Source organism: Sceloporus undulatus, chromosome 6 (assembly GCF_019175285.1).
Source record: "Sceloporus undulatus isolate JIND9_A2432 ecotype Alabama chromosome 6, SceUnd_v1.1, whole genome shotgun sequence".
In the NCBI taxonomy this organism is placed as follows: Eukaryota; Metazoa; Chordata; class Lepidosauria; order Squamata; family Phrynosomatidae; genus Sceloporus; species Sceloporus undulatus.
In genome coordinates this window covers 128,447,327-128,470,783 of record NC_056527.1, presented here as the reverse complement: position 1 = coordinate 128,470,783, position 23,457 = coordinate 128,447,327, and the positions used below count along the sequence as shown (strand labels likewise).

Below are 23,457 nucleotides of genomic sequence, written 5' to 3'. Positions count from 1 at the left end.
ACCCCAGCCATCATGATTTGTGGCAAGCAATCAAGGGTGATGCAACCTAAAACATCTGCAGGGCTAAATGTCCCCCACCCAGTGTTCTAGTTTAATAACTCAACTTATCCTAGGGCTCAAGCTAGAGAACAAAAGCAAAAATTCATACCCCTCCCAACCAAAGCAAAAATGCATGCATCTTCCCAGCAAATTACATTAAGAAGTGTTAAAATTTCACTGAAAGACATTCAACCAAACAAGGCCAACTCCCTTATTATCACTGACTACAGGTTCAAGGGTTTGAAGATAAGAAATCTGTAGACAAGAGTACACCTTAAATCCAAGCCTCAGCTTATCTGCTTGTTTGATCCCTCAAAGCAGACTCAGCACCGAGACATCCTCTGCCCCACCAACCACACTTTTGTCGCAACATGGAAGCAGAATCATCCTTATTATCCAAAACATCAGCTGATCCAAATAGGCTCAGATGGAAAGGAGGACATGAATTTACCCATACCCTTCATATAACTGATTTGGTGAACAGGATATATCTGCTGAACAAGAGCAACAAAGGTCCTCTGCAGAAGCAGCACACAAAAGTCTAGCAGCACACACTTTGTGGTGGAATCCCCAGAGAAAAGAAACAACCAATTCCCAGAAAAGAGCAGAGTCCCTCTTTGTTTAACATTTATTTGTCATGTTTAATTTAATTCAGGTATCACAGTTTCCTACATTAAAATATTTTCATGCTATCTCCCCATCCCCATGATTCCCCCCTCCTCTGTCCAGAGAAAAATATAGAATTGACACAACTTTGATGGAATGCGCTAGAGTAAACAAAAGGCTACTGAACCCAAGATACAGAGCACATCGAGCAAAACAATACAAAGAAGATCTGCATAGGAGACAGCGTTGGAGGGCTACGAGACGGGAGGTGCTGGAACCAATGCAGCCTGAGTCCTCAAAAACTTCTCTGAGCAGCTCCCAGTTGTGATCCTGGATGCTGCCAACAGTTTGCAAGCTGGGTCGCTGAAGCTGGAATGCTGGGATTGACCCCAAGGAATAGCCTGGAAAGCAAAATCAAGGCAAAGACACACAGATCCTGTTGGCCCCTGGGCTTTGAATTCCACTGAAGTTCATTCCATATAAGCATTCGGCTGCCAATGACACACATGCCAAAATACCACTCTATTTTCCCCCCTCTTCTCATCCAGTTTAATATGGCTAGCCAACTTGTCATTTGGAAGGTTGTTTGAAAACAAACCCAAGAACAGACGTGGTTCAAAACCCAGTGTTACCCAAAGGGCTGCTTAATAACAGAATTTAAAATATCCCTTCACATATTCAGTTTGCCTTCACTTTTTTTTCTGTCTCATTCAGTCCAAGCCTGCCAAGATGAACAAATTGCAGGGCCCCACTAGTGTACCTCTTAAGGGAACAGATTATATTACAATTAGGTGCTACCCAACTTTGCTCAAACATTGACCCATTCAGCATTGGTCTGCCCTCAGACTGGTTATTATGCAGACTAACACTGTTCAAATAATTCAGTAGCTACCAGCACTGCCCTCCTACCAGCATAGTTTTTCAGTCCCAACGATTCTGCTTTCCAAAGTGGAAACAGTGGGAGTGAGGTCCCTATTCTGCTACTGTTTCACATTTATGTCCACACCTGCACTGGTGTGTGGATGCCAAGTGTGAAATTGGCCAGTTAAGACCAGCCAGTCAGCAGTGGCCCTCCGACCAAATTCACAAAAGAGGTAGGAATCATGTACCTGTCATTCAGCAAGCACCAAGGTGTGCAAACATTGCAAGGTCTTTGTTGTAAAATTTCTCAGCCATTATTGAAGCTGGGGGAGTGGGGGATCTAGCAGTCTGACCTGCCACTACAATTATTCTGCTCTGCTGTGCATACTTCTTCCTGTCAACAAGCCTGCATTAAATATATTCTGTCCTAAGCAACAGCCCAGGAGTGACAAATTTGAATGGACCAGGATGGCCAAGATAAACAGAGGTCTTCCTTCACATCACCCCTCCCATGGCTATTATTTGTTTCATAGACCAATGAACACAAATGCAGTCTCAAATATTTTCTTCTTCCCAGACTAATTAAAGAATTATTTTATCCAGTAATCAAATTTAGGATTGTGAAGGCAGACCATTTCCCCCATGTATAAAACTGTAAACCACTCAAGATCCAGGTGCTTGAGAAAGAGCATATTTTAAACTCTGTTATCAGCTTAAAACATCAGGAACACTGGCACAAATATGTCACTTATTCTTGGTTTAATTACAGGGATGACAAGTAAACACCAACACAAGGGAAGAAAACCCAGCGTTTTGTGGAGCTCAAGGTGTGACTAGTGCTTTGCAGTGGAGTCTCGAGGGTAGAACTCTGCCAGCGTGCTCTGAGGGATTCTCTTCAGCATCTCCTTGGGGAAGATACGCAGCAGCTGCCAGCCAATGTCCAAGGTCTCGTAAACAGTGCGGTTTTCATAGGGCCCTGAAAAGAAGAACCAGTGGCATAGTCACATATAAATACAGACCAAGTGCTTGGGTAAGAATGACACTTTTAATTGTTCAGATCCAGGTTATTTGAAAGACTATATTCTCCTATCCAAACCTCAGATCTTCTGGGGAGGCAAGCACAGATACATTTGGTGGGAAGATGGCAGAGGGCCTTCTCAGTGGCTGCTCCCAACCTTTGGAAATCTCTTTCCCAGAAAGGCAATACTGGCAGCCTCCTTAATATCTTTCCACAAGCAAGTAAAATCATTTTTCTCCATTCTGGCAGGCCTTTGAGAATTGATTTGTCAGGGCAAACAGACCATGTATTATGTGCTGGAGTTGTATTTGTTGTGTGTGTTTTTTTTTAAATGATGTTGTTAATTAATTTTAATTTTATGGTAGTTCAATTGCTCTTTAACTTTTGTAGGCTGTGAATTTTAACTATTCAGAGACATGGAATACCAGTATGCAAGAAGGTGCTACAAGATCCCCTTGCATATGTTTAACTACGTTTTAACTGTTGTAAGCTACCTTGAGTCCAAAACTGAGAAAGAGGTGAGGATACAATAATAATTATTCTTATTCTTAATAATAATCATATCAACAATAATAATTATGTCATCTTTCTTTAACTGTGACTTTCTCCAGACATCAGAAATATCAAACACCTACCCTGAGCAATAAAGTTCCTTTCAAATTTCTGCAGGAATTCAAGATAGAGAAGATCATCTGAAGTAAGTGCTTCCTCTCCTACAACAGCTTTCATAGCTTGAACATCCTTCCCAATGGCATAGCAGGCATACTAGAAAAAAATTAAAAGCAATAAATAGTCTTATGGAACCTTAAAAATGAGCAAATGTATTATGACATAAAGTTTCAGTCTGGAACCTGGGACATGAAGCCAAGATAAAATGGTTCAAGCCATACAGGCTAAGACCTGATTTAAAATTAGGACTCCTAAGGCAAACTAATTGGTATTTCACTGTAAGTTGCACACAATATTCTCCCTAATTTCCTCCTCTCATTCTTTAACATGAGATATGCACATGAAAGATAATCACACCTACCAGCTGGTTTGAAACCTCAGCATGATCCTTTCTTGTCATCCCCTCTCCAATAGCAGATTTCATCAATCGAGACAAAGAGGGAAGGACATTGATAGGCGGGTAAATCTGGAAGAAAAAACATGTTTTCACAATGACACCCTTGAAAATCAAGAGCTGGAAGTGAAATAGTTTGCTGTTACAAGCAGTGAACTTGCAATCCAATTGAACCTGCATTTAAGAAACAAGATGAAAGCAACAGAAAGCTGCATCCAGAATAAAGCAGGTTTTGAATAGATCAATTGAAATCAAAATGGCAATTTAGTCACAAATCACTTACATCTCACTGATTTCTGCAGGTCTAAGCATAATATATCTGTATCCAAGCCACTGTCCCAGGGCATTTGTTTGATTGATTTCTCCCTTGTGCTTTCCTGGTTATTACAGTAATATTCTCATTCTTCTTAAAGTACTACAACTCTGAAGTTAATTATTTCCTTCTAAAGAAATTTGTCCTTTGAATGTTTACTGGTAGCACCATAAGTCTTTCCCCAGTGTTGCACCTCCATAGATTTTTCTGATTGTGTTAAGAAAGCAATTATCCCATGCTGAGCAAACTAAAACAATTTATGACACAGCTGGGGAATGTAGTCTTGCAATGTTGTTGCGCTACAACTCACACAATTCCTAACCATGTGCAATGTACACGCATTCATCTTAGACACATCTTAACCATTCTGCCCCTTGTGATCAAGTTCTGCGAACTACCCTTAATAGCTGAGATATCCAGCATTACTTGGCATCTGTACAATCTCTAGTAGAACAGTCAAGTCTTCCTGTAAAGTACAGCATATAACCATAATTCCTGCAAAGCATGATTATAAGAAAATGAAATTTGGGGGTGAAATAGACGGTAGGTAAGGAGCGGCTTACCGCTGTTCTTTTGCTTGCCAGGTTGGGGCCGTGGCAACCGCATGACACACACTCAACCTTGCCTTTTCTAGTGCAAAAAGGAAGTTGCTCCTTTTTGCACCAGGAAAAGGGTGTCTTTGCCGCTATGCTTTTTCAGCATTTCTTTGGTGCAACATGTGTAAATGCTGCACCACTGAAATGCTGAGGATCTACTGCGCATGAGATTGGCTGCACAGCTTCCTGTCTGAATTTCGTGCCCTCAGTCTGCCGGGAAGCCAGCTCTTTTTGACCATCTGTTTCACTCCCAAATCTACAAAGAATCTGATCAGAATCTAGCATACTTACCTGCCTATTGTGCAGCTGTCTGTCTACATAGATCTGGCCTTCAGTAATGTACCCCGTCAAGTCAGGGATAGGGTGAGTAATGTCTGCAAAAAGAAATTATATTGATGCTTTCAGATTACTACACAAGGTAATGACTCATTCTATTGTGAGGGACAGATAGTCTGAAAAAACTGGAGGGAAAGAAAAGGGGAAAGGGCTTTTATCAAGGCAGCACAGAGAATAGCCACTGTACTTGTAGGAAACTGGAGGTGGGCATCTTTGAAAGCAGGAATCCTTGTGGCTGCTCTGGAGAATTGTGTATAGGTAAATTCTGACTAAGGAGACATATTTGGAAGGTTCTCTCTTGTGGGAAGGGAAACATGAGAGGAGAAGCAACCTTAAGATGGTGGAGATTTTCCTATCCTGGCTTGCTGCATGTGCAAGGCATCTGAAATGCCATCTAATGTAAAATATGGCCACCTGGATGCTAGCAGGGGAGTCACAAGAGGTAACCGATTTTTATAGCACTGCTTACTTGTTTTCCGAGTCCAATTAAAAATGCTGTTGTAACCCTTAAATCCCTAAACAGTTTAGATGACTCCTTTTGAAGACTGCCTTCATCCATATAATCCAGGTTTATTGTTGTTAACTGCTTTCAAGTCAACTTTGACTCATGGTAACCCTTTGAATGAGACATATCTGACACACATCAAGCACTCAGACTCCTTGATTAAGTCTGTCCATTGGTAAGTCTTCCTCTTTTCCGACTTCCTCCCACCTTCCAAGTATTATCACTGTTTCTACTGAGTCATGTCTTCTCATGATGTGACGAAAGCATGGCAGCTTCAGTTATCTTGGCTTCTAGCACAATTTATTTGTTCTAGGACCCATCTCTGTGTCTTTTTATCTGTCCACAGTAAGCACAGTACTCTTCAAATGCGTCGTAACAGAACAATGTGCAGCCTGCCAGTGATGGACATGTCAGCCACATACAAATGATGGGAGAAATTCTGAATCTGGAAATGTGCTTAGATGTAAACCATGTTAGAAGAGGCCTTACCATCATTGGGCATAGTAAGAATAGGAATCTGGGTAATGGACCCATTTCGACCTTCTACTCGCCCAGCACGTTCATAGATAGTGGCCAAATCTGTGTACATGTAACCAGGAAAGCCACGTCGGCCCGGCACTTCTTCCCTGGCTGCAGAGACCTTTGGGGAATTAAGACAAAGAAAGATCTTAGCAAATGTTGGGATTACCCCACAGGCAGCATGAATATTCATTCCTTAAGTTCTCTGTAACACAGGACACCCTTTTTGAAGCAGGTTTCTGCTGAGCAAAGACCTGCAAAATGTTAAACCTATTCTCTCTAATTTACTACAGATATGAAGTGTGCAACTTTCATAGTTATGAATATGTCTTGCACAGGTTGATCAAGACTGATATTGTTAGCTTCTAGGGGCAGGAACCAATGTTTTGTTTATGTAATGAAAGCACAATGTATGTTGCTGGTACTATAGTAGTTTACAACATAGCTGTAGTTGAACAAGCAAAATTTGTAATGCTGAGTGTAAGGATGTGTAGACAAAACCTTCCTGAACATGCTGCACGTAACTAGAACTAGTATGGGAAACAGGGAGGAGGAGGAAAAGACCTTGAAAGAGGAACCATTTCTCCCATCTTAAATTCAGAAATCCAGGTCTGCAGCCTGTATGACCAGTGCAATCTCCTGCTCAGTTTGCATTGGTAATATGTATGTCAAGGTGAAAGAGGATATGTGTATGAATGTCTTAAAATAGCAATAAAAGGAGACAATGTAATGCATATGTTGGAACATTCTGAAGTAAGTGTTAGTCCCTAAGAAACATAAGCAGCAGATTCCTACAGTTATCTAAGCAAACATCTTGCAAGAATTCAGGATACCAGTTTCATTTTATTTCAGTTCTTCTATGACTATTTTTCAGATCAATGTAAAGCACGAAATCCATCAACTGGAATATGACTGTACAAGCAAAACAGCATCTGAATCTTTAAAATATTGTATATTATACAGAACCAACACTCTAGAAGTGAGAATCACATTGACAAGAAACTGCATCTTTGTCAGAAAGATCCCAGAACATTCTCTTCTGCTATAATTTACCACAGATGAGAAGTGTACACCTTTCATAGTTATGAACATGTCTTGCACAAGTAGTAATAAAATTACAATGTCATTAGCATCCATATTTGCATAAACGTTTTACCCTGGTAGAGGGGGCAGTATATGCATGCAACCTACAATTTGTCTTAGCCCTGAAGGATGAGTTCATTCAAGGCAGAGATTATTCCCAAATCTTCCTTCAGATATCTAATAACTCAGTATCTTTTATAACCAGATTTAATTTAGTTTATTTGAATTAGTTTATAGAGGGGTATGGCACTGAATCATCCAAGTTTAGATCACTCTTTCAAAATTCTTAGTTCTCCGTGATTTTGTAATCTATTTGCATGCAAGGCAGAAACTGATCTGTTGAACAATACCTCTCTCAGAGCTTCTGCATAGGAGCTCATATCTGTCAAAATGACCAATACGTGCTTCTCACATTGATAAGCCAAGAATTCTGCTGTGGTCAGAGCAAGACGAGGTGTGATTATGCGCTCAATGCTGAAAAAGAACAATGTGGTCCAATTAATGTCATAAAACAGAGATCAACACTGAACACACAAAAAAAGGACTGTTTGAGAAGACTTGAAAGGCAGCTAAAAATGCATTCAATGTGCCAAAACATGTAAAACTCTGCTTCTGGATAGCATGGTCAAAAAACACTAGGAACAAACCAATCTTGGTTTACACATGTTGGATTTTAATGCATAAACTCAAATTCAATGTTATGTTGATGCCAGAGGTAGGCAAGTGCTGCCATGTGTAGAGGGATGGAAGGCACTTTTTGGCTCCCCACCACTCAGAGAATGATCAGATAATGTACAGTTTGGTCCATTGCAAGTGAGGTCCTCTGAGGTTATCATCAATTAGAAAGCTAAAACATATGTATAATTCAGCAGCACAAGCAATTTTAGACTACAGCTAAATTAATAGAAGCTCTCAAAACTGTAAAGCAGGGATGAGTATTACTAAAACGTGAAAATAACTTCTTCAGCCATTCATATTTCCATCTATTAACTGCTGATGAAGAGGCATGCAACCTGTCTCCTATATATTTTCCAATGAGGAATAGCACTGTCTGTATACTAATAGGCAGGCTCCTTTTTTCTACAGATTTTCTTTCCAAGCATTATTTTGCATGGCAAGTCTATAACTCATGTGTTTTGGGCCTCAGTTTAAGTGACAGCCTCCTTCCATTTTGTCTCTTTAAATGACTCAGACATCTCTGACACAGCAAGTTTTTTTTTAAAGCAAGAAATCACCAGATAGATACTTCCTATTTCTTCTTTCCTCAAGAAGTAACACCAACAACCTTTGGAAGAAGCAGAGTAAAGCTTCTCACTTCCCTACATTTTTTCCAGCTGTGAAGAATACCAGATATTATGTACTTACGTTGGATCATTGGCCAAATTCAGGAACAGACATACATTGTCCATGGACCCATTTTCCTCAAAGTCAGATTTGAAGAACCGAGCTGTTTCCATGTTCACCTACAGCATTGCAGAGATGAAGTCAGCTACAAAGTCACTAATTATTTCAGCCCCAAGAAGCAGAAAATTATTTCTAAAGAAGCAGCCAATGTAAAAACCACAAGGCACCATCAATTTTGTCTGCTGCTAAACTCTATTTATTGTGGAGTTTTTGTGCCAGGTTTTAAAGTGTATATTAGTCAAGCTCTTACACACAGTTGAGCAAGTCTAATTAAGCCTGTCTTAATCTAGGAAGGAACACTAGAGGGACAAACACACCATGCGCCCCTGTTTTCAGCCATTCTGCTGAATACAAAACTATCTGTATAACTCAGACCGAAGTCCCACCAGCTGACCAAAACCCCCCACCCTTCATTAGAAAAACATTATGTGATTCAAAGGCAACTTTTGCTTTCATATCTCTCAGAAAGCCATCAAAATGAACAAAAACATGCAAAAATATCCCTACATTTTCCCCACAAGCAACTCATATTTTCTTCTGTAGTCACTCTCAAAATGACAAGAGACACACCACTTCCTCTCATTGTTTTGAGAAGGTATGCAGGGGAAAACACAGGTATTTGGGCTTGCTGGACAGATTGAAGCCCAAGGGGGATGATTTGGAGAAAATGTGCTCCTGGTTCCCACACAGTTGCCCATCCGTGTTGTAAATGCACCTATCAGTTGTCTAGTACATATTGTTATACACAATGACCTGGCATAACCATTTTATACGCACTTAACTACTTACCCCCATAGCAGCAAACACAATAGCAAAGTTCTCTTCACTATAGTCCATCACATCTTTAGATTTCTTCACCAACCCTGCCTGGCGACAAATCTGAGCTGCTATCTGAAAGAAAAAAATGTTGAAAAATATTCAGTGTACAATACTTCTATTTTCAGGAGTAAGGGAGGAAGGAGATGATTTCAGAGATTTGCTTTCTTTCATACGAGTTTAAAGATAAATGGTACTTTTGCTTCAGCTATGATCTACTGATATAGATGGGGTGGGGAGTTTATACAGGCTGGTCAATTACACACTTACTGAATGGGAAATGTTTGATTTTATGGAAGAATAGACCCATTCAAAATATGAATTACTATATGCTTTAATTATACTGTGTTAATGTTGGTTTCTCAGTCCTGGCAACATATGTCTGCTGGAAGCATCTTTGACTTCTGGATAAAGTTTTCTGGTTCACTACAGAAGCTTGAATTCCTGAACTAAAGTAATCCTGTACATGACATTTACTCTCATTTTTTTCCAATTGTTTTAAAACTGTATTTTATTAAACTATTTAGCATTTTTATTATATTCTTACAAATTTCATCTAATCTTTGTTCTTTAAGCCACTCAAACAGCTATAATCAGACTCTAAATCAGTGGTTTCCAAACTTTGATCCTCTAGATGTTCTGCAGGAGCATGAAAACATGTTAGAAGGAACAATGTTGTGGCACAGTACTTGAGTGTACCCACAAAAGGCACTGGAAGGTGTAATTTCCTTTTAAAGTAGGGATGACAATTATGGAAGGCTAGGGGGCTGCCTTGACCCCCATAACATCTTGAGGAAGGGGTCACCCTACAATGCTCTTGTTCCCCCCAACATCTTTCTTTTTTTTTGCCCCATAGCATAGCAGAATAGCATAGAATCATATGCTATGATTCTAACATGCAGACCCAAAATGCTACTTTCTAGCTTTCCTGGACAATCCCCCCCCCCCCCCCCCCACAAAAAAAAAAAAAGGAAGCCTGCAGAGCCGTGAATAATCTTTTAAATAGGTGGCAGGACAACCTATCTTGTACATTTTACTATCAAAATAGTCCTATATTTCTGGTCACTTTTTTCTTGGTTTTGGACATCTGAGGCCACCCACAGGATCTAAGGGGCAAAAGACTGGCCCACAGACTCATTGAAGTTTTCTACTCCCACTAGTAGACATCACATTTTTCGTTACAGAAGTAAGGTTTCCTTCATGCACAAGTTATGAGAACTCTACGCATGCACTCTGCAGGTTTTAAGTAAAAAGGTAAAGGTAAAGGTAGTCCCTTGACATGAAAGTCTTGTTGTAACCGACTGTAGGGGGCAGTGCTCCTCTCTTGTTACCAAGCTGAAGAGCCAGCATTGTCCAAGGATGTTCTGGTGGTCATGTGGCCAACATGACTGCACTGAACACTGTTTTCAGTACACCTGGCAAAAAATAATCCACCAGTGTTGTTTGCTTACCCAGTGCTTTCAGCATGAAGTGTCGTTAAAGCACCTACCTCATTATGGGGCAACCCAGCAGCAGAGAAAATAGGAATTTTCTGTCCTCTGGCAATACTGTTCATACCATCTATAGCAGAAATGCCAGTTTGGATCATCTCTTCTGGGTAGATTCGACACTGGGGATTGATTGGTTGACCTATTTAATTTTGAAAGGGGGGGAGAAATCGATCATTTTTAATCTGCATTGTTTTATAGAAACTGGATTAGTTTTTCAGTAAATAATATTAAGCCCATCATTTTAGTGATTTATTCTGAAATTCAGACACTTACATGCCAGTAGCAAATTCTCCCAATACTAAACAAACTTAACAGTTTTGATGTCCGTTTTTATCTGACATAATCTTTGGAGTAAAAGACAACCTACTGTCAAAGTAAGATGGATATGCTTTGGGAAAAAAAATCAGTCTTCAGACAGTACTAGGTCTCAACTGTGGAGAAGTGGTGTGCCAACTTTAAGTGTTGAGATTTTGAGACTAAAGATGTAGCAAGGTCTGGGAGGTCTTCAACAGTGTCAGCTCCTGAAACTGTCGAGAGTTTTCATGACCTGATTTTGACAGATTGGCAAATCTCAGCTAAAGCAATCGCTGAGATACTAGACTAGTAACCAGAGACACCCTGGAAATTAATTGGGTTTATAATTCTCCACAGCCAAAGAAATTCAAGACTGGTCAGCAGAAAATATCACGTTGACAGTTTTTTGGGATAAGGAAGGTATTTTCATGACCACCCTATTTCCTCTATTTCTAAAAGGAGATCGTAAAGGCAACCACTTAGTTAACCTCTACATCTGTACAGTATATATTCACTGGACTTCCATTTTATTATGACCAGCAGCTTTCACACAATGAACTACAAAGTTCATCTTTTGAACACTAACATGCAAATCCTTTATTAACAAGGTTGTACACATACCCATGATATCAAGGTAGTCTTCAGCCAAGACCATAGGGCCTCTGTCGATAGGTTTTCCTGACCCATTAAACACACGCCCTGCAGGCAAAAACGAGAAGCTAAGTCAACAATTATTGTTGTGTGAGAGAAACTGACAACTTTAATGCAAAAATTATTTTTCCATATAAACTCTCAAAGTCTTATACTCACCAAGCATATCTTCAGATACTGGGGTTCGGAGGATATCCCCAGTAAATTCACAAGATGTTCTCTTAGCATCTATTCCTGAAGTTCCCTCAAAAACCTCAAATAAGAAGAAAAGTACATATTTTAATAGTTCAAACTTTTATTCAATCTAGTGTCTGATTATTATTTTTAATCTAGCAGCTATACAGGTTGATTAGCTCATGGACAGAAAAATAAACCAAAGAGAGTTTAACACAGAACACCTGCATGTTAAGATTATGTTTGAGCAGTCTAAAGAGGTTACTTCTGGGATTTAAGAAAATTCTGAGTTTAACCAGATTTGAATGCAAAAACCAAACAAGTCAGAAGCTGTCAAGGAAAATACCAATAATGAGGTAAAACAAAACAATAAAGCAGGGTTATGCAACTTCTCATATGCATTTGACTACCACTTTTGCTTCCTCCAAGTCCACATTGGTGCTATTACCACCAAAATCCAGGAGTCATAGCCATGTTTCCCAATGCTGCTGCAAATGCTGCCAAGATATGGTGGCAGCTCTGTATAATTCAGGAAAGTCGGGGAAATACTTCTAATACCAAATTCTGCTTTTATGGAACTAAAAGTCACAGGAAATGCCTGCATCTCAAACACAATGCATCAACATTTACCTGAACTACAGCTTTGGATCCACTGACTTCTAGCACCTGCCCGCTTCTCTTTGTTCCATCTGGTAGCGTCAAATGCACGATCTCTGCATACCTAGGAAACTAAGGATAAAAGACAAGGATAAGTTAAATAAATAAATATTAAGTTAGTGTTTAAAAAGATGCCATCCACAACTTTATGCAGACATTATACAGGATTCTATGTCAATGGATGTAAGTAAAGTCCACATCTGTCAGATGCAGAGTGATAAAACAAGATACAAGGTTCTGTTCAAAGATCCATTAAGGCCTAGATTTACCTTCACTTGATCCAAGATTACTAGTGGACCATTGACTCCAGATACCGTTTTATATGCTGAAAAAACAACAAAAAAATATATTTAGACAACTCAGTACATTTTTGACTCAACATACATATTGAAAGAAGTGATCAGATAATGGTTTTGAAACTCTGTATGTGCAGCCAAATCAAAGTCTTTTCAGTAAGCTCCCCAGTGAGATCTATCATGCTATGCTTGAGGGTGAAGCTTTGAGGGAAAGACGCAAGTTGGAATATGTGTTCTGTAAAAGGAATGCCACTTGTCTAACAATGTCAACAGTTGCAACACAGCTAAAGGAATCTAGAGCGTTTCCTCATTTCACAATTGCACCAATATAGTGCAAATAATTTCCTATCAAACTGCTGTACAAGTTGATGACAGTTACTGTCAAGCCTGGAGAAAAAGGCTGGAAAAACAACTGTGTTTATATATACAATGCACCCTTTCCATCCACAGGGATTTGCTTCTAGAAGCCCCCTTGCAGTTGAGAAGAAACATCCATACTCAGGTTCCACTGTAGTCAATGGACAATGACGTGAATTGCCACATTAGTGCAGCCACATGCAAGCATCGCCATTGATGACAACAGGGCCGAGTGATCCCCAGATGCTCGAATCCATGGATGGCTAGCCCACCTATACAGCAGACCCACTATGTGTGTGCATTACATGTTTTGCTAAGGATTGCTGTCAGGTTGCAAAATATATTTTCTTCTTTTGAATTTTGTAAAGTTATATTATACTTTCAATAACAGTTTGAAAAAAATACTAAGGGGGGGGGGGAGAAAGCAGGTTCATTAATCCCTGAGTTACATCACAGAATTTATCTAGTTACAGTAATAATAAGGGTTCACATCTGATGAAGTGGGCTACAATCCACAAAATACTGAATAAGTGGGCATCTTGACAATTTAAAGTACAAGGCAATGGATGATATGTCACCATACTGATTTTTTACTTCATTTCAGAAAATCCTCCCAATGAACAATGAAGCCCCGGATGGGAAACTTACAGTAGGCCTTGTTTATATTACACTGCCTTTTGTGAAGGCAGAAGAAATCACACTGACTTGACAGCTATGGGTCACAAACTGTGGCACAAAGAACTCAAGATTGCAACTGCTAGTCACCCCAAAGGAGTGCAATGACTCATTTAACTGTGCAGGCTTGAATTTCCTTCACTAATAACCAGGAAATACAATCCTGACTACACTGGCTCAAGTTATCTGCACCATCTCAAGTGCCTGGAGGCTGGAAAGTGACCAACATGGTTGGTGCTTCTATGCAGTTAACAAAAACATGAATAGAACTGTGCAAGACTACTGGGTTAATTGCTGTATCAAACACACAGTACACATTTGGGAGACGTGTTGGCATTCTAATTTGCCTGGTGGCAATAATCTGCATGTCTAAATAAACCAAACGTTAATTAAGTTCTTGCTTGAAAGAGATAAAAGGCTACTGAGAAGGCTAGTGAGCAAACTCACCATTCTTTGCCTGGCTCTGTGATCCTGACAAAGTGTGCTTCTGTTGCTTATACTCAACAGATGAATGCTAGCTCTCTTCTCTGTTTCTCACAAACCCTTGATAGTACAGGGGTTGAGAAACCCAGATCATCCAATATGTGTATATGTGTGTGTGTATATGGAGTGTCAGATTAGACCATTTGAATGTATGAGCTAGTATGATTTATCCCCAACTTGCTCACGGGGGCCTTTCTTATCCCTGTTGTTTTACATTTTTGGCCTAAGAAATCCCTATTAAATTCATGGGGTTGCCATATGTTGAAGGTACATGCATACAGAGAGAGTGAATGCCAGTTTGTTACCTTAAGAACATAAAATGTATTATATATAACTTGACTTGTCATGTTTAATATATTTAAAACCTTTTTCTTTAGAAAATTAGAAATTGAAATTACTTTTTAAAAAAGTTTGTGTTTTTTAAATAAACGCAGCAGCTACACATTCCCGAATTGTAAGAAATCCTAAACTACATGAACTCTGGGTTTTGGGTGGGGTTTTTTGGGCTAATACCTTATGAGAAGCTGACAAACAAAACAGCCATAAAACAGGAGAAATATTAGAATATTAGAAAAACAAAGGAAATTATTTTGTCTCCTCTAGTCATCCACAGTGCCAAGGAGACATAAAGCACTCATTCCCATAAAAAAAAACACCATATAAAGAAACCAGGAATTGCAATGATGGGAGACAATATGTATAACCATTTACCTGCAACATAGCTTTTAGGAACAACTCAGGAGGAGTAAATATATGAATCCTAGTCTTAAACCTGTTATTCTTCATTCTAAAAGAGAATACTCTATAACCCAATTTTCCCAGGGGAGATTAGGCCCACAGAGATATATTTTTCCTTCTGAGTCTTCGCATCTCAACACCTTGCCTGAGGAAATTCAAGGGACCTCTTTGCTGCTCACTATTCTGGAGGCAACTTATCTTATTTTTAAAAGGCGTTGATCTTTGAATCAGATTTAAACGGCTGCTTTTAGTCTTTTTCAATTGTAGTGTAACAAGCAAGATGTGGGGTGGAACAAGGATGCAGCAGCAAGCGGTAAGTGTCATTTTATCATTGTCCTCCACCAAAAGGAAATATTGAATGCTTCAAGAGTGTCAAATGTTTCAATTTAAACTCACATGGCCTGTGAAAAGAGAAGCACTTTTGTGAACCAGACGGCTTTCTCAGGCTCACAAGGCAGTGCAGTAATCATTAATCAGCTGTCCCTGGAACACAGGGAAAGGATGAGCAGACCAGATTACTCCACTGACTAGTAACACTAGGACTGCAATCTTCTGCACGCACTTGCCCAAGGGTAAGTGCCATTAAACTCAATGCGACTTACATCCAAGCGAATATGCCCAAAATTACGTTGTAAAGTGACTGACACACCTGATGAGACTTACTTCCAACTAAATATGCAACTGACAGACTCTCAACCTGCCTGACAGTTAATTTTTTTAACATCTAAAAACACTGCTATGTTAGGATACCAGTATACTACAGCAAACATTTAGAAGATTCTTCTTGGTCCTTTAAAATGTGTGATTTCCTGTGACATGGACCTTTCTAAACAACAAACCATTTCCACCGAATGCATGAAATGTTATCCTTTGCACATGAACCCTAAGTGGCGAGTCTGCAGGTTTACTGACTAGCCTGCTAAGAGGTTGGTAGAAATGGAAATTACTAGCCTTTGACAAGTTTTAACACCTAAAAGATGGAAACAGAACAATATGACTTTCCCATTTGGCCTGATATCTGCAGTATCCTACAGAGGAAGCCAGCATATCCACTTGCCTGCTTGTGCAATCCCTGGTAACCCGGTGTGATTGACAAGTTGTTAAATAAAATACTCCAAATAAATTAATAAATAATAAACACAACCTAGGCTAGTTTTTTTGTTTGTTTGTTTTTTTGCTTAGCTCTCGTAAGTGATGTGGAATCCAAACCAAAATTCATATTCCTTCTCCCTCAACACACTTTTAATACATGGACTAAAATGAATACAGTACTTTATAAAGTTTTAAACACTGTGCTTGTGCAACACAAACTACAGTCTTCAGCTTGGGGCGTGTGTGTGTAAAAATAGCCACCTTTTCTTTACCCCAAGTGACTAAGTTCATGATATCTGTGTTACTGGCAACACTTAGATATTTACACTATAAATATGTAGTAACCAAGTTTGTTGCTGCATAATTCAAGCTTTCCTGCAGGTAAACAGAAAGACTATTTTGCCAATACAGACCTCTTAGATCTGTTTTTAACTGTATGTTAGTTTTCAATCATTTTTATTGTTTTATGTAACGCTAACTAAAAAAACTCATAAATCTGAACGGGTTTTAACAGCTCTGAGTAGCATATCCTCAAGCTAACTTACACAACTGTTGGATACAGAAACATTGTACCTGCACCACCTGAGTGAAACCAATGGCACAGAAAGCTCTAGTATGCCTGCTTTCGTGATGTACTCCTAGAGCTTCTTGAGAGAAAGGTATGCCTTGCCCATGTTGCCTATGGGTTAAGTGGTTGATTCATAGCAGGAGAGAGGGGCATTCTTACAAATCTGCCTCTCAGACAACTTCAAGCTGTTATCAGCTGCAAAGCTATGCATTGATTAGGCAAGTTACAACTCAAGACACGACTGCAGCCTTCAAATACCCCAGCATATTAAAAACAAAACCTAATCAATGCATCTGAAAACGCACATAAAAAACCCTAGTTCCCTCTGGTATGCACACCAAGTTTCAGGTGTGTAGGTTTCAGTGCCATGGGCCTCCAGTTTTGTCAGACAGACACACATATCTTCATTATAGCATTTTATATGTACAAATTAATTGAGATCCAGTTTTTCACAGCTGAAGATCAAACAAAATAATCAACCACAAAATTGGGTCTCCTTGCTTTGTTCAGAGGACGGTATGTCAAGACATCCTCCTGCTAGCAAAAGTACACAATTGCAAAACGTTCCTGCTGGACTCTTACCAAAGTCCAACACAGCCTTGTTGTAAAAATGTCTCAAGGCCAATTTGGGGAAATCTGCCTTGTTTTAATTTACCTGATTTGCATGTTTTTTTTAAAGTTAACAACAAATTTAAGTTCAAATAGGTTGTGATATAAATAATGTTATCTTAAAAGACGGTGATTTACAAAACCACTGTCCTCACAATCTACCTGTAGAAAAGCAAAATTAAATCAATAGTTACAGCTGTGAGTTCTCTGCCCTGCCCCCAAGCACAATCTATTCAGTACATGAAGTTAAATCCTCCAACTTGGATTAAAATATTGTACGGCTAGTGCTTTTTTCTCTCAGTCTGGTTAACTCCATAGGCATGAGTGTGTGGAACTCTTAACTCGTGACAGTTTTGTCAGCATCCCCCAGTTCCTCAGGCAAAAGGGCTGCTTCCTGTTGTTCTCCAGACAATCCAATTCCCTTGTTTCAATATTATCAGCAAGCTAGCTATCTCACGAACAGCTAAAGTCAGCTGGCTCCATGCCTGCCTCAAATACTATTTAACTAGGACTTTCTGCTAGTGAAAGACAAAAAGGAGGTGGACTCAGAAGGCCCAGACTCACATGACTTACAGGAGATAGATATTCAAGTGTCTCTCCCATTCCTCCTCCTCCTCCCAAAACCACATACAGTCGGCCTCCATATCCAAGGATTTCTTATCCAAAGATTCAACCATCCATGGCTTGAAAATAATCAATCAATAAATTCCAAAAGCAGATCTTGATTTTGCCATTTTATGTAAGGAACACCATTTTACTATGCCACTGTATGTAAAAATACTTATGCATGTGTGGGTTTTGGTATCCTCCAGGTGTTGGACTGCAGATGGTCCTGGAACCAAACCCCAACACATACCAAGGACCCATTGTATATTCTGGTAGAATGCTGCTGGAGGTTAGAACAGGGATGGGGAACATGCAGTCCAACAACATCTATAGGGCTTCCTATATAACTTGTATACAACACCTACATAATGTCGATACTTTCTCACCATAGGCAATGCAAAATCAGGCTGATGGAAGCAGCAGTCCAACACCTGGAGGGATAATTGCTCTGTGACCCATCACCTTGGGCAGAGAGCCTCCACTACCCTATGCCAGGCTACTTGTTGTGGCTCTCCCAACTTTTCTAGGCCTATCAACTGGGACAGAATCAGAAAGTTGGAAGAGACCACAAGGGTCATCCAGTCCAACCCCCTGCTATACAGAAGTTAGGAACATACAAACAAAGCACTCTCAACAGATGGCCACCCAGCTTCCATTTAAAAACTTCCAAAGGATGAGACTCTACCAAACTCCAAGGCAGCATATTCCACTCTCAAACAGCTCTCACCACCAGGACTTTCTTCCTAATTCTCAGGTCGAACCTCAGTTCTGATGGAGGCAGAATGTCCCCCTGGCTGTCTCCCGTCCATTGTCCATTCCAAATCCTCCTCCAGAGGGGCCATTCCCTGCTCATCTACCTCTCCTCCACTATGGATAGAGAAAACCTTTCCTGGGTAGCAGCAGGATGCTAATGCATTGATGTGGGTGGCGCTAGCATAAATTCTGGCCCAAATATGTGCAAATATCGGGGTGAGTCATGCAACTGCTGAGAAGATCTATTTATTTAAATTTATTTATTTAATTCATACCCCACCCTTCTCCTTGCACAGGAACCAACGCAGCGCCTAATATAAGCAGTATGGCTCTTGAGGCATCCATAAAGAAGCAGAACTCAGAGTGATCTGGACATCCAGCAGGCTTCACTTGACTGACTTCCTAGACACTGTGGCTACTGCATTTCTTGCACTAAATAACAACATTCTTTTCAAGAGAAGAAAAGAGTTAAGTGGGCAAGATACGGGGAAATGAGACTACCTAAGAACTGGATCTAAAGGACTGAAGTGCTTGAACCTAATCATATTTTACCCTCATACTTGAATATGAATATGTCTTCATGGAGGGAAATCGTTCCAGTAAAAGTTGTTCAAACATGTAAGATCTTAGCTATGAGCATTACTGCTTGACTTCATGTATCACTAGCGGCCCATGCAACCAATCTTTACCACTGCAAGACAGGGTTTCCCCTCTTTGAGAATTTCACAACAGTAGAAGTCCAATGTGTTACCATGCTGTCACACCCTTCTTCCACTTAATTTACAGTAACAGGATCAGCATACTAAACATCTCTAAGGAAGCTCCATAGTTGAGGCGAGGAAGGGATCTGAAAATCATTTGCCACATCTAAAATCAAGACTGTGGTAATCTAAAATTAAGCCCTATTGGATGGCAGCATTTATCCAAAATGGGGCCCACATTCAGTACCACTTAGTCTCAATCTCTCTTGGATCACTGTCACTGAATATATATCCTATAATAACATTAAAAGCAAAACAGCATGAACACAGATGAAAATGTCCCCAGTTCTAAACACCCAAGCTTTTACCATGGAAGAAAGAAAGGGAAGTAGAAAGAGAGGGAAGGAGAGATTGTAACATTAAAATAGTTGAGGTTATATCATCTCCATGAAGATGTGCTCAAGACATTTGCAGAAATTGGTTGTATTTATTTTAAAATCTAGTTTGCTATTGCCAATCTCATGCTTTCTAAGATAACTGTATTTAACAGCCTACATCAAAATTAACTAGAACTATAAAATAGAGTCCAATTTTATGTATATTAGCTTGGAAGAATGTTCCACTGAAACCAATGGAGCTTACTACCAAGACACTAAACTCCAGGTTTAGTGGTTCAAATTGTCTGGGGTTTTCAAGAGTCATGCGGTTTAATCTTGCATAATAGCATTTTGATCATTTATGATCTACTGATTTTAAACAAATCTGACCTACTGATTTTAAACAAATTGTGATGTGTGTGCTTTCTGCTCCCTCTCTGGAGATCATTCCAACCTTCAAGCCTTTGCTTGACACTTCTTTCATTTTTCATTAACACCTAGAAATACCGGGGACAACATTCATTACCATAAGAATGGTCTTATGCCACCTAGAAAACAAATTTAAAGTGACATTATTAAAATCTCCAATGGTTTTTTTTTTTTGAAGCAGCAGATTAAGCTACCAACCAAAAGAACTGGAATGAGACCCAGCAGCTATTCTCGCATGTCAAAATTTAACATCATCCGTCCCAAAAGAATTTCACACATGGGTGCTGGAACTTCACATGACAAAACACAAGAGCCATCTTGCTTCCATCTCCTTCTACACATTGCTCTGCAGTGCACCACATGACCTTGAGATTTAGCTCAAGCAGATTAGTCAATCCACAGAGTGTTTCAAAACCGAGTGCTCTCGTTGTCCTTTTTATAGACAGCCTCCATCGGCATTGTTCGAGCCTCTAAAAAAAATAAGAAGCGCTCCTATTATTTTTAGACCACAGAGAAAGAATATAAGAGCAGCATCCACCATCTGTCTCTTGGCAGGATGGAAATGAAAGCTTGCCAGTGGTTTCTTTCATGCACCAATGGCACCGATTACCACCGTCAAAAAAGCTGGCTAAGCAAAAGAGCCGGCACTGTGACGTTTCATCCTGTCCCTTAAAAACAAGGCCTAATAGTAACTGGAAGCAGTATTAAGGGAAGGGACCTAATCTCTTTAAAGTGAGAATGACCAAATTCAGGCTCCAAAGATGTACTGTAACCACATTAGTCTGCCGCAGCAAGAACAAGGTACTATCTTTTATATTTATGGTGGCATAAGATTTTGTGGGCTATAGCCCATTTTGTCAGATAAGCACATAGAAAGTTGCTTTAAACAGAGTCAGGCCACTGGGCCATTTGGTCCAATATTATCAATTTTAACCAGAGTTTCAAACAGGATTCTTTCCTAGCCCTGCCTGGAGATCCCTGGTATTCCCAAATGGCCTCTCAAACCAAGTACTGTAGTTCCTAACATCAAATGAGATCTGGTGCATTGATGACGGTATGGTCACCCAGCCTGCATTTAAAGACACTCGTGGCACAGGTGCCACTTAGTTCACCAGTCCTACCTAAACATGAACGTATTAGGATCACACAGTGAAGTTTACTGAATCATTACAAGCCCATCGACAGTCATCTCCCTTCATAGTCACCTCAAAACATACCTAGAACTAACTGCAGATGGTGGTACTTCAATGCAATCCTTCTCATTTCTAAGCCACCCCTCCAACCTTTCAACTAATGGAACCCTTGCTCTACTGTGCCCCAAAGCAGAGCAAATGCAGCAGACAGTACAGTCTGCCCTATTCATGACAGGTCAATACAACACATGTTTACTCTGAAGTACCCCTTCAAATCAATTCCATCTCTTGGCAACTCTATCATGGGGTTTTGGTTTTTTTTGGCCCAGATTTATTCAAAGGAGATTTGTCATTGCCTTTCCCTGAGGCTGAGAGAGTGCAACTTGCCCAAGGTCACCCAATGGGTTTACATGGCCTAGCGGGAATCAACCCCTGGTCTCCAGGGTCATAGTCCGACACTCAAAACCACAACGCCACTCTAAAACCCCACTGAGTCACACTCCCTCAGCCTCAGAGGATGGCAATGGCAAAACCCCTCCGAAGAAACCTGTGTGCCTCCAATTAGATCACTGCACTGCCCTCTTATAAAAGTGCTGCTATTCCACTTTGACTGCCCTGCCTGCCTCCTGTGGCATTCTGGGATTTGCACTTTAAAGAGGAGCATTGAGGATCCTCGGCCAGAGAGAGCTCTTAGGTCCCTCACTGAAACTACAAACCCCAGAATGCAATAGGAGGCAGGCAGGGCAACCAAAGTGGAATATAGCAGCACTATTATAAGAGTGTAGTAGGGTAATGTGGATTAGTGCTGCTATTATTCCACTTTGACCGCCCTGGCTGCCTCCTGTGGCATTCTGGGATTTGCAGTTCAGGGAAGGAGACTGAGAATGCTCAGCCAGAGAACCTCATTGAAACTACAAATCCCAGAATGCAATAAGAGGCAGCCAAAGCAGTCAAAGTGGAATAGCAGCACTATAAGAGCGTAGTAATTCCACTTTGACTGCCCTGGCTGCCTCCCATCGCATTCTGAGGCTTGTAGTTCAGTGAAGGGCCTAAGAGCTCTCTCTGGCTGCGTATTCTCAATGGCTTTTGTATTAAACTACAAATCCCAGAATGCCCCAGGAGGCAGCCAAAGCGAAACAGCAGGACTATCCACATTACCCTATTTTTATGGCACCCACCCAGAGCTGGCCCCCAGCCCTGGATACTCACTGAGGCGAGGCTGGGAGAGGTAGTCCCGGGTGACGGCGGCCGCCTGCTCCCTGGGCGCCCCTCCGCCGCCTCCTCCGCCGCTCAGCTCGGTCACAGCCCCGTTCACCATCCCTCGAATGGCCCGCAGCGCCGCCATCTTGTCACCGTCTGGGCTCCGGAGCTACTGCGCAGGCGCACATATAAGCCGCCGTGGCCACGCCCCTTCTCTCTAGCCTCTCTCACTCTGGTTCTTTCTCTCTGCTCCCCCCTTTACGCGAAATGGACGGACCCGGAAGTGCCAGAAGGGGCCAAGGAAGAAGGAGCTGGCCAGAGTGCTGATGGGCGAGACCAAAAGCAAACGCGGGGGGGGCAAAGGGCGAGGGAGAGCAGGATGTTTATTATTATAAACAAACGTTGTGTTTATTATTATTATTATTTAATTTTTTTTTACTGTGAAGCCACTCTGAGAGCCAGTTCTGAGAAAAGAGTGGGATACAAATAAACATAATAATAAGAATAATAAATCTATAATAATATAGATTTATTGTTGTTGTTGTTGTTGTTGTTATATGCACCTCTTTTCTATGTTTTCTGTGGTATTATTTTTTTTAATATTGTAAAGCCACCCTGAGACCCAGTTCTGAGAAAAGAATAGGATACAAATGAATATAATAATCATTCTATCATCATAATAATATTATAATAATATAGATATATTATTATGGGAAAAGAGTGGGATACAAATAAACATAATAATAGTAAATCTATAATAATAATATACATTTATTATTATGAGTGGGATACAAATAAATATAATAAAGAAACTATATTATTATTATAATATTAATATATATTATATTTATCTATTTGTATCCCACTCTTTTCCCAGAACTGGAACTCAGAGTGGCTTCACAATATTAAAAAAATACAATTAAAAACATAGAAAAGAGGTGTGTTAAAAAGAATATAATAATATAATAATAATAATAATAATAATAATAAAGATTATTAGTATTATTATTATTAT

General features: G+C 40.1%; 1 protein-coding gene across 1 annotated transcript; it reads right to left on the bottom strand.

Annotated features, from left to right (window-relative positions):
- Nucleotides 1-649: 649 nt before the first annotated feature.
- On the bottom strand, nt 650-22,613 carry ATP6V1B2 (ATPase H+ transporting V1 subunit B2). The gene is made up of 14 exons (XM_042474305.1): nt 22,452-22,613; nt 12,695-12,750; nt 12,399-12,497; nt 11,754-11,847; nt 11,565-11,642; nt 10,649-10,788; nt 9,133-9,234; nt 8,305-8,402; nt 7,290-7,413; nt 5,827-5,977; nt 4,788-4,870; nt 3,555-3,659; nt 3,160-3,289; nt 650-2,482 (listed from the first exon to the last, which is right to left on the bottom strand). Exons 1-14 carry the CDS (start codon nt 22,585-22,587, stop codon nt 2,340-2,342), a joined length of 1,539 nt encoding a protein of 512 aa, XP_042330239.1. The 5' UTR covers nt 22,588-22,613; the 3' UTR covers nt 650-2,339.
- Between the last annotated feature and the right edge of the window lie 844 nt (nt 22,614-23,457).